This window comes from Lygodium microphyllum, chromosome 22, assembly GCF_053477565.2.
Source record: "Lygodium microphyllum isolate KBCC chromosome 22, Lygodium_microphyllum_v1.1.10, whole genome shotgun sequence".
Taxonomy (NCBI): Eukaryota; Viridiplantae; Streptophyta; class Polypodiopsida; order Schizaeales; family Lygodiaceae; genus Lygodium; species Lygodium microphyllum.
In genome coordinates this window covers 37,807,174-37,819,089 of record NC_141156.1, presented here as the reverse complement: position 1 = coordinate 37,819,089, position 11,916 = coordinate 37,807,174, and the positions used below count along the sequence as shown (strand labels likewise).

Here is an 11,916-nt window from a genome sequence, read left to right as displayed (position 1 = left end):
AAACTGTGCGCCATCCGAAGAGGCAGAACTCTAATTGTACCCCTTTGTAAGGCCAAGTCAATTCTATGGAGCAAGGAATCTATGACCAGTGCAAACAGCATAGGTGCCAATGAGCAACCTTGCCATATTGACCTACAAAGAAAAAAGGGAGAAAAAATGGAGCCGTTAATGTTACTGAAGTTGAAGCACTTTTTAAAAGTGAAGCCATGACCCCCATGAACACTAGGCCCAAACCTCATAGCTACCATGACCCCCAATACAAATGCCCAACTAACATGATCGTAAGCCTTGTCCCAATCCATATTGATTAGGAGCAAGTTTGAATTCTTATAATCCATTGAATAGATGTTGTTTAATATAACATCCTGGATTTTCCTCCCATGGATAAATCCATACTGTATACTATGTACCACTCGAGCTAGCTAGTACTCTCATGGGGCCATTACCTTAACCAAGGCTTTATAGACAAAATTAAACATAGTTAGTGGCCTCCAATTAGATACTTTCACTCTATCCTATGTTTTAGGGATCAACTTAATTACTTCCTAGTCGAATGCCTCTAACATCTATCCTTGCTTCTTGAACATGATTGAGAAGATCAACCGAATCACCTCCACACACCTCCCCATAGCTTCTAAAACACCTCCACTTGCTTGATTCTCGGATATGGGTTTCAATACTTCAGCAAAGAATGCACACAGACTTCCCTCATAATCCTCTATCACAAGGGGCTCTTCTCTAGTGATTACAAAGAGGTGGCTTTTAAACCTTCGCTATGGCCTCCTATTCATAAACTTCCCTTTCGTACTCCTACCTTCTTTTTTGTGTTCTTGCCCCTTCCCAACCTTTTAGGTATTTGAGTGATGGCATCCTAACATCTTAGCCATCTGAAATTTGGTGTGACCAATTATGATCTACTTCTTTCTCTTCCATCTGCTCTGTATTTAGAACAGAGCCATGAGCAAACTCTTGTTCCCCGACCTTGACCAACGGGCAATTCCTGGAAAAATGCTCATTTCTTCAATATCCCACAGTAATAATCGATGGCTTAAGAAGCCCCCAAGGAGTAGCAGGGTCGGTGGATAGCCTGCCTGCAAGAGATGGCGCTTTCTCCACGAGCCGAAGGGGAGGTCTGGGAACTCAATCCAAACTAGGCGTTCATGAGCCAAGACTCCTTTTGCCTCTAAACCCGACCCAGCACCCGGTCTCTGTCGGGCTTGGAGCTGAGAACCAGAAGAAGGAAGAAGCCTTTACCAATTAATTTATGCATACACGCATGCGTGATGGGGTTGATCCTACCTTAAAACCATCTGTTGAATTCATCTTCACTAGCAACCAATGTTGACTCTTTCTCTGGCCTCCAACGCCTTCTCCAGCCCACCCAATATTGCACTCGATGTTTCTGAGAGCTCATCCCCCTGGGGTTCTAGCCTTCACTCCACTTTTCGCTGTTCAACAGAAAAATAGCTTTCGTTCGTTTTAGGGTTACCAACGTGCCTTTTCTAGGATTTCTTCTCAAAAGCTAAAGACTCATGCATTCCGCGGACGAAAATTCAAAGAAGAAGAAGAAGAAGCTATCTAGATCGAGATGCAATTTCCAAGCTATACGAAATTTGTACTACTAGCATTACTAAATTAATAAAGTCTATTTGCGTCCTTGCATCTTAGTGTATTATCAAAGCACATTTGTACCATTCAATCCTATACTCAACAAAAAATATATGTGTCAATTTGAATGCAACACGACAATAGTACAAGTAGGGAGGATGTCCATTACAATTTTTGGCATTGGACCCTATTATTGTTGGATAGAGTAGTGGTCATGTGTATCCAAGGGGGATCCATCTCCTTTTTATATATTTGTTAGATATTGCAATCTCATTAGTAGTATGGCGATCGTATAGAAATATATTAGTAGTATGGCGATTGTATAGAAATATATTAGGAATAAAATAGGACTAAAGTAAAGGGACATGCTTCTTTAGATCTCGTGCTATTAGATAAGTTTTCCAACTATGCATCATTGATTGGGCAACTATACATGGCCCATAAATCTACTAATTATATAGTTTTCAATTGCCTAAATATGCTCCCTTTCGTTTTATGCATCATCTTAGAAATATAATCTAGAGTGACACATGCATTCTTTTCATGGCAAGGCATTGAAATATTCAACCTTGTGCATGCCAAGGTTAGGACACAAAAACCTATGACACATTTCCTTAGCATGTCAATTTGCAAATATACATTTATTGGCATGTCCATAGGATATAGATGCCAATACAAGCAAATACTCATCCGTGTATGTTTTTAAAATTATCCTTATATGGAGCTTCATAATGTATGTATTTAAATTTGCACAAGATAATACAATATGCATTGTCATTGAAATATAAACTAGAGTGACATGTACATGCTATTTTCATGGTCTTTGTGAGTGCATTGGTTAGCCTAGTATACTTAAGCACTATGCATGTTTATACTTTGGATATATAGGGGAGGGGGTGATTGATGGGGCTTACTAAGTATGTGTAAAGATGTATGGTTGGACAAATATTTGAGATTTTTATTCAAAGGCTAAAGGTTCATGCACTTCAAGACAAATTCAAAGAAGAAGAATTAGTTATGTGGATAAAGATGAGATTTGCAACAAGTGGTTATGAGAAAGCTACCATTACTAGAATTAATGAATTAACTATGTCCTCCTGCCTAATTATACCTTAATGTATAAATAATGTGCCTTCATCAAATATGTATTGAGATTAATCACCATTCTATGCACATGAAGCTAGTTTCCATGAGAGGGAGGATGGGAAATTGAGTGTGGGAGATGAATGGTGTGCAAAGTTTGAGTGCTAGAGCACATCATTGCTAAAGCATTATGGAATTCTTTCAAGTGTAGATTTAGTATTAGGTAAACCAATAATAAAATCCATAGAAATTTGTTCCCATGGTCTAGATGGAATAGACAAAGGCATAAGTAATCCATACTGTTTACCATGATGTCTCTTAACTCTTTGACAAATCAAACATTCAGAAACAAAGTTAGATACATCAGTGTCCATATGCGGCCAATAAAAATCTTCAATTAATGTACGTAAAGTAGATATGATACCTCTATGACCTTGATATGGAGGACAATGAATCTCATTCAAAACAAAATATCTAAATGGAACTGTAACACATAATCTCTTTTCATAAAACATGAATCCATCATTATAAGATAGTGAATCAATAGGAATCAAGTTATTTTGAACTAATTTATTCCAATCAGCACGAAAAGTAATATCCTGATAATTCCATACCTCCCTTTCCAAAATTTAAAGCAAGAGAAAATCCTATTTCTTATGTATGGATCTTATCATCTTAGCAACTTTGGAGAGCATCATTAGCGGCCTTGGGACATCCATCGTGTTAAGCACATGTTTCAATCTTATTGGGTAATAAGCATAAGTACTTAAAATTGGCGCATTTTTTGAGCATAAAATGATAATTTGTTTAAGTGAGGAGTAAATGGAAGTGAATTCTTAATTTTCATCATGTTTCTTGGTATATTTTGATTTTTATTGAATAAACAATCAAAAATCAAAATATATTAAAATTTGAAAAAAACCAATAATTAGGAGTAAGCCAATGACATATTGCTCAGCTTGAAAGACATCAATGCACATTAGTAAAACACATCACCTTATGTAAAACATCCCTAATGGTGGGCCAATGGATCAAATCCCTAAGCAGCTAAGGATCACTCATTCTAAGAGGCCCCATGACACTTAGTCAAAGGTGCCTAAGTGACATTAATGTGGTACATTAGACATTGTTATGTGGGGAGACATCCTTCTTGGAGTTCAAGGCTAGGAAATTAGGGATTGGACTACAATGTAGTGTTTTAGGTTAGCAAGAAGGGTCTTCTAGCCATTCTTCCAGTCGCTCATGGTCACAAGGTTGCAAGGGGATTAGTATTTGAGGTCCCATAATATGCTGAGTGTGAGAGAGCTATTAGGTTCCAACAAGTGGTGTGTTTTTTGGTAGTCCTCCAAGATTCCTTTAGGGCTTAATACTCAGTCCTAAAGTATATGCCTCATTGTTTAGAGGCGAAGAGAGAGTTATTGAGGCAAGAACAAGAGAAAAGACTAAATATCTCTCGTATATCCAACAAGAACAATGTGAAGAATGTTAAAGGGGACCATACATTTTTCACAAGTACTCCCTTGATCATACTAGTCCTATATTCTTAAAGGTAGGGCTTTTAGTCCCACGTAGTAAGAATAGTCCCAGTGTGCATAAAAGTGGGATTCTATCCCTAACCCTTATAGCTAGGCAATCCACTCCTCCAAGGACTAGTCAGAGTGGTGGATCAACTCTCCCTAGTGGTGTCATAAGTTATACCCCCACATATATATTGATGGCATAGTAGCCACCTTTTATATTTGCTCAAGTGGCCCAAATTCCCACAAGTACAATGGTCCTACGCACTCTAGGGTACACCTCTCTATATTTAATGGAGATCCCAATGAGGATGCAAATTTCCATATTAACCATTTCCTAAAGCTTATGTTTAACTCTCAAGTGAATGAACAAGCACATCATATGATATTCTCCAGTATGGCCTTAAAAGGAAATGTAGCCTAGTGGCGCTATCACCTTGCAGCTAATTCGATTACCAATTTGCAAGGACTTTACAGTGCATTTCATAGGAAATTCCCCCTAAAAAAGGATGGGAAATACTAGTTGTGTGTTCTTGATGAGACCCGTCAAGAGTTTAATAAGAATGTATAAGTGTATGCTCAAAAGTTATGCAAGGTCTTTTGGTGCTTGGATGCAACTATTCCACTATCACCACGCTCAATGATATTGATGCAACTATAACTCCAGTAGAGGGGGTAGAGTCTAGAATCCAAGATGTTTAAGGGATAAGGGGGAAATCAGACTTGATTTCTAGAGTGGTACCAAATGCAATGCTAACCGATTATAATCCATTTACCTAGTAGTTCTATGAGATCGAGTCAAAGATTCGATCAAGAGTTTTTGCAATTATTAGCTCCTAGGATGCCAAATCTATCTAGTCAACGCTTATGATGTCTGTAAGCACTAGGCAAGCTCCTATTGTGAACCAAGGGGTCACACAATCGGTAAACCCTCTACAAATTGTGAAACCTAATGTGAGTTTAGCAGCTAAGGCTATTAGTTTATGGGTCTTTTGCATCTAACATCATGGAATAAGTAAAAGATGTGAAGAAGCATTATATTGAAATCATCACAAAATAGTACTATCAAATCACAATAGATGTTAATTTTCTTAAACAATACAATCAGATGGGCAATAGAAAGCTTGATGATGCAAGCCCATTAGGATGTAGTTGTAAGTGGTGTGGTGGTTAGTACCTTCCATGTAATTGTCCACATGTAAAGTGTGATGTACGTAGAAAGTCAAGGCATATGGCCAACACATGCTGGAGTAGAATAAGTTCATGCTGGAGTAGTCAGCAACCTAGGCCACTAAATCATGCTACAAATGATGAAAACACTCAAGGGGAGATCCTTAAGAAGATTCTACAAAGGAATAAAGCCATTCTTGAGGAGATGCTACCCAATGGGGTTAGTTTGGTAGAGACACTTCCACTTAGTGAGAAGGCTCCTTCTAAGTATGTTAGAGTAATCATTAGGGGTCAAAAGATAAAAGAATATCACAATACTGGGTTGTGGATGCTAATATCCAAGTAGGTCCTCTTAAACCTAATGGTGACTTTGAGGATCCTGTGGTTAAGGGAAGCAAACGAGGCTACTAAGAGTGTTAAAAAACCAAGGGAGAGAACGGTTTTCAAGGAGAAAAAAGCTATATCAAACTTCCAAGAGTTTCACTTAGAAAATGCTTTATGTGAAGTCAAGCTGAACATTAATCTATTACAATTAATTTGGTTGTCACCAAATGTTTGCGCAAGGAATTCAAGAAAATCCTACAAATGAGGTATGTTGGGGAGATGGTAGGTATCAATTAGTGGGTAATGATAAATGGTGGGAATATGTGGAAAAGCATTTTCCCAAGGTATAAGCTTATGTGGATGGCATTTTGACTAAAAGTGTAGTGGTAGACCCGGGCTCATTTGTAAATATAATGAGCATGGATTTATTAGAAAGGCTAGGTCTACCTATTCAAAAGGATGTTACTATTATTCTTTATATTGGCTAATGACAATCTATCACAATCGGAAGAAATGGTATCCCAAGTGCATTGCTCACATTAAATGCATTCTGCACTTTTGTGTGATTTGATTTGATGGGAGACCAAGCTATTAGCTACTATTGCTTGGACAGTCATGGATCTTATGCTCTAATTATTTAATTAACATCCCATCGAATTGATTAAACTTTGGGCATGGGATAAAGAGGACAATTTTAGATACTTACCTTGAGTGCCCATTGAACGAAAGAGCTTTACCTCCCACTACACAATGGGAGGCACTTGAGGGGACGTCCACAACTAGAACTTCTAGTTTTAGTGAATCTGATGAGGGTTCTACCACAAAGGAAGTCTATCAAGTATATTGAAATGAGCCAATGGGGGTGAAAGATTGAGAAGTGATATATTTATGGCAACAAACTGCTTTACGAAGTGGTCTAAAGCTCATGCCACAGTGAAATATCATACTAAGGAGATGGGAATTTTCATTCTTGAGTAGCTTGCATGTAGTTTTGGTTCACCCAAAAAGCTTGTGACTGACTGTGGTACACACTTTTAGAATAAGGTTATAGAAGTGTTGACTAAAACTCTGAAAATTAAGCATAATAAGACTAGACAGTATAATGCCCAAGCAAATGGCCAAGTAGACAGTACTAATAAACCACTTATGGGGATCTTGTCTAAGATTGTATTAGAAGGCAAAGATGATTGGGATAAAAAGTTTTATTTTTCTATTTGGTCATATAACATGACTTTTAAAAGAGTGACATGCCAACCCTATTCAAGTTAGTATATGGAGAGGAGTGTGTCTTGCCTTTGGAGATTGAGTTGCCTACAGTAAGATTCACACTGAATTATTCTTTAGGTAAAGAGGAAGCATTGCAAAAATGCCCAACTTCTCTAGCCTATCTTGATGAGATTTGATTGCAAGCTTTATTACATCAGGTGGTACGAAGAAGCAAATGAATGTGCTTCATGATGTACAAGCTAAGAAATATAAATCCATTAAGGGTCCATTGGTTCTCTATTATGATGCTAACGAGAATTATTCTAAGAAAAATTAGAGCCCAAGTGGGATGGTCCTTACAAAATTGTATGTATATGGAAGAGTGGCTCTACAACCCTTTTAGCATATTTGCAAGGGGGATAGAGTTTAAGAAGAATGTAATTTTCAAGAATCTTAAGCCCCATTACGTGTAAAGGGATGATGTGGAGGTTGGTGCCTTTGCAAGTATCTCATGATCCAACTTAATCTTGCAAAGAGTACCAAGGTCATTGGATGGGACAATTAATTCCATATCTTGAGGTGATCACCCTTTCACGTGGGATGTTAAGGTATACTTTCAGCAATGTCATAGGGTTCTTTCTAACATCCCTATTGAGTTTATTGAAGAAGTAGGTATTTTTTCTATTACACATACTCTCTCTACTTTTAAATTTGATTATCATAAGTACGAATAGGTTAATCTACATGACATGGCGATCGATGAAGCTTTAGTCTGTATATTGTGCTTTAATGGAGCTTCAAGAGGGCCAACTAGGCATGTGAGTATAAGGATTGCTATCAAGGACCTTGCCATAGAGTGATCATGAAAATGGGTGTATATCCTCTATATCTAGGTGTTGCGTTTACTAACAACATGGCAAAATAAATGGCCTTATTAATGGGGCTAAATCTGGCCAAACATGGTGGTGTTTGTTGGTTGCTAATGAAAGGCGACTCGTAGCTAGTGATCAATCAATTGAATAGGACCTACAACATGCAAGATCTCATCCTCCTTCTTATGTATCATTGTGCTACTCTTAACATGTTTGAGATATTTAAGCTAGTGACTTGTCAGTTGATTCCCCATTATTGGAACCATTTTATGGACCCTTGCAAATTATGCCTACATTGAAGATGTGTTTTTCAACTGTGGACCCAAGGGCCTTTTGCAATTATTTGATGGCATCAACCTGGGGCTACTATGGGGTTTGCTTGTTATTGAAATGTCCTCTTTTGGTCGGCAATGGTTAGTATGGGTCATGAATCAAGTGGTAATAGATCACCTTCTAATTCTTTTGTAGGTGCACAAGATCGTACGTAGACATCTTGAAGCCGACCTTCCTCCTCAAAGAGGGTGGTAATGACTTGACTAATCAAAAATTCTAGCAAGCATAAAGTTCTCATAAATTGAAAATGCACGATTTACCACTTTAATCTTGGACAATGGATAACCTATTGGCCCCAAAACTCGTGCCACTTTCGATATTTCTGTAACTTTTATTGCAAATGAATCAAGTACAATTGAGATTAGGGTTGCTTTCAACCATGACAAGCTATGTCCCACTCACAAAATACATCCCTTGTCTAGATGATAGCGTGAATGGATACATATTCTTGCAACCATTGACTTATCATTCTCAAATGATGAGGACAACTACAAATAAGTAGCTAATAGAGTGAGTGACACAAAAAAACAAGGAAGGGTGATGGACACCTTGACCCAACTCCTACCCTCAATGCCAATCTATATGATGGTAAGATGTATAGAAGTGGTTGCTCGCATGACCTATCATGTGTCTACCAACAAATTAGAGTTGAAGAAGATAGCCACCAAAAAGAAGATGAAGAAATTGTTTCCCCTGCTACTGTTGACAAAGAATTTTCCTTAGTGGATGTAATTTCCCAAAGTGGATTTAAAACCCTTACCAAGAATGTAAAGTTTCAAGCCTTAACTTGACTAGACTGCCAAAGAGCTAGGGCAGTGGCCTTCGCCCTGCTCTTTGAAAGATAAGTTAGGGCCCAAATCTGATATGGATGGGCTATCCTCTTGAATCTCCATGAAATTCTTTATTTTGAGTTGTTGGAATTCAAGTCCTAGGCCCTCAGTATGAAACCCTGATTTCTACTATAAATTAGAGTTTACAACAAAGATTGCCTACAATCTCTCTCTAATGACTCAAATGGCTGAATTTTGTTGAGATGAGTTGAGAGATGGATGTAGGATGGGATAAAATGATGTAGAGACAAAAATTTTAGAGTTTCATTACAAGAAAAGCTAAGAAAACTATTATTGCCCTGCTCAAACAACCATGGAAGCTATCAACTACAACTTAGGACCATCATAAAGAAGATTGCCCCCTCCTGTATGCTGTCACATGCACCAAAAGAACCTTGGGTTGATGTCATCTGCACTCAACGGGCTCCAAACTACTATCATCTACTATAGGACTCATACTTGGTGGTTGTAAATCACATCGGCAACATCTCTTTGCTCTCTAATAGCCTTCTTCTCTCTCACAATGTCTGGAATACACTTTCACAATCCCAAAAAAAAAAAATCACTTGCATGGGGAAGTTTTAGCAAGTGGAAACCTTCTAATCCCATTTTCTAACATTATTCAGCTTATTAAATTTATTTTTAAAATATTAATTCTAAAATCAATTTAATAATTATTCCAAGATTCAAAAATGTAATTTTTACATCCAATAATTAAATTGGCTATGCCAATTTATCTTTGAGGAATCCCTAAGAAATTATTGATCCTTAAACCAACATCCAACATCAATTAATTAATTAATTAATGCCTAGTCTCTAATGTCACCACTAACATTAGTGGTGGCTGATAAATAGGTCTGACACCAAGTGTTACCTAGTACCTTTTAGATATAACTTATTACAATTTTTGCCTTTGGCACCAATTGATATCTCAAGGTATTGGGTCCCACACTATGAAATAGCTAACTTGCACCTTACATGTGCAAGCCACATTAGCACATTTGATTAATTTTTCATTAAATGCTAAGCAAAACAACAAAATTTCATGTCCTCCTGAAATCTGGGGGCTACATATAAAGAGAATTGTATAGGGATCAAATGAATGTTCTCAGCATTATGTCATTGAGTGTTGTGTTGTCTAGATGTATTTCGTTAGGCTGAGATGGTTGCTTCATTCCCTTCATTAGTGCGGGTGCTTTTAACCTACTGGTTGTTTACTAGTGTTGTTTTGCAGGTTAGTTCATACACAATCAAGGAGGGTTTTATGAGCTACAATGTGGATCCTTTTTAACACCAATGTCTCTATCACCTTGTCATTTATTTTCATGTTGTTTTCTTTTGGAACAAGGGGGTAGGGACTATGTGAAATGTGTTTCATGGATCTGAAGTTGAGACTTAGGCTAGGGATTAAGTCTTTCTGAGAGGGATGTATTTGTCTCTTCTTCTCTTTGTGAAATTCTCGTAAGTTGAGTATGAGTGTCATCTTAGCTAACTTTGTAGTCAATATGTTGTTGCCTTTCTTCAATAAGGTAGCTAATCTAAGCAAGAGTCCCTAGCTAGTGCTCTATCATAATAAAATCCCCTAGTAGGTGAGGGGCTAGGTTTTGAGTATGGAATGGCCTTAAATCAATTAAGAGGCCCATTAGTATAAGAAAATGAGAATATAAGTGCTAGAAGATATTCATCACCTTGTGAGGGCTTGGTAGGTTCTTGAGTTCAAGACACACCTAGGGTCGATATCCCTTGTTCTCCTTGTTGGGATGAGAACTAGTTGTGAATTTCAAGGGAATAAAGAAGGAAAAAATCTATATGTCGCCTTGTGAGGTTGTAATAGATTCTTGGGTTTGAGGCACAATGCCTTAATCTCCTTGAGCCATGGTAGAATAAGAAATGGTCGATGAGCTATCTCCACTTAATGATAATAATAATAATCATCATCATAATAATAATAATATATGATGATGAACTAGAAAAATAAAGGGAAATAAAGGGTTTTAGTATTTTATCTTTGACACTAGAGGGTCTTGAGTGATAGGTAGTTGGCTTGGGGTTTCCAATAGGATTAGTGTGCCTTATGTGGGGGCAAGTTGTCTCTTAGGCCGGATAGTATAGGAGGTCCTCTAGGTCGACTTAGATTCACTTAAGTGTAAGGGTTGTTATGGAGTGTTATCATCTTCAAGGGAAGTCTCATTTCTGGTCTCAATCATGGCAATAAGATCAATGTTTGCGGGGTTGTGTGTTTGATCTTTTTTTGTGGTTTATAGTTCTATATTTTTATGTCAGTATACTTTCACACAATGTGTTGTTTTGACAAATTACAATTATGGATTTGATAGGCTAGGTCACCTTATCCCGTGATCACCAATGAGAGGAGATGTAAGTGTAGAATTCAAGCTATGTTATGGGATGTGAGAGCAATTTTTGAAGATTTAAAGCCTAAAAACAAAGGATGAAGACTCATTTCAAGTCCATTTTTGCAAAGTGTCCAAGGCGCAATCCATTATGCAATCCAAAGGCAAAAGCACAAGAGAGTTCGAAGCTAATGTTGTAGGGGAGTGTAGCAATGGCTAGCATTTAAATGACATATTTTATAATGCAATTGTTGTCAAAACAATTTGTTTTGAAAAGAAAATGTTAGGAGAATATGGTTTTGATCAAAAAAGAGCCCAAACAAAAGTGATCATGGGAAATTTGAAAGGGTACTTGGTCTAAGGTACCAAAATGTGAAATCTCTAATGTAGAAAATCATGGAGAGAGAATAAATGGATAAAAACTTATTAGAAACCTCCCACCATCATATGCCCTATGCCCTATAACCTTGACCTTCTCATGCATAATCTTCACAATTTGGCACAAATGAATATACATACAAGGCCTAATCAGATGATACAACTCTTGCACAACGAATAGAAGGATATGAAAATCCAAAATTCTAGTATTTCTCTCTCTTATATGTTTTCAATATCTCTCTCC

At 37.4% G+C, this 11,916-nt stretch overlaps 1 protein-coding gene across 1 annotated transcript; it reads right to left on the bottom strand.

The window, feature by feature from the left end:
* Positions 1 to 839: 839 nt before the first annotated feature.
* Positions 840 to 1,369, bottom strand: LOC148017039 (uncharacterized). The gene is made up of 2 exons (XM_087663531.1): positions 1,300 to 1,369; positions 840 to 1,223 (listed from the first exon to the last, which is right to left on the bottom strand). The coding sequence occupies exons 1-2, from the start codon at positions 1,321 to 1,323 to the stop codon at positions 945 to 947; spliced, it is 303 nt and encodes a 100-aa protein (XP_087519657.1). The 5' UTR covers positions 1,324 to 1,369; the 3' UTR covers positions 840 to 944.
* Between the last annotated feature and the right edge of the window lie 10,547 nt (positions 1,370 to 11,916).

Bases quoted from the DNA above. Each gene is read 5' to 3' on its own strand.
- LOC148017039 (XM_087663531.1), bottom strand. From the start codon at position 1,323: ATGAATTCAACAGATGGTTTTAAG. The intron at 1,224-1,299 runs GTAGGATCAACC...TCTGGTTCTCAG, and splicing joins ATTCAACAGATGGTTTTAAG to CTCCAAGCCCGACAGAGACC.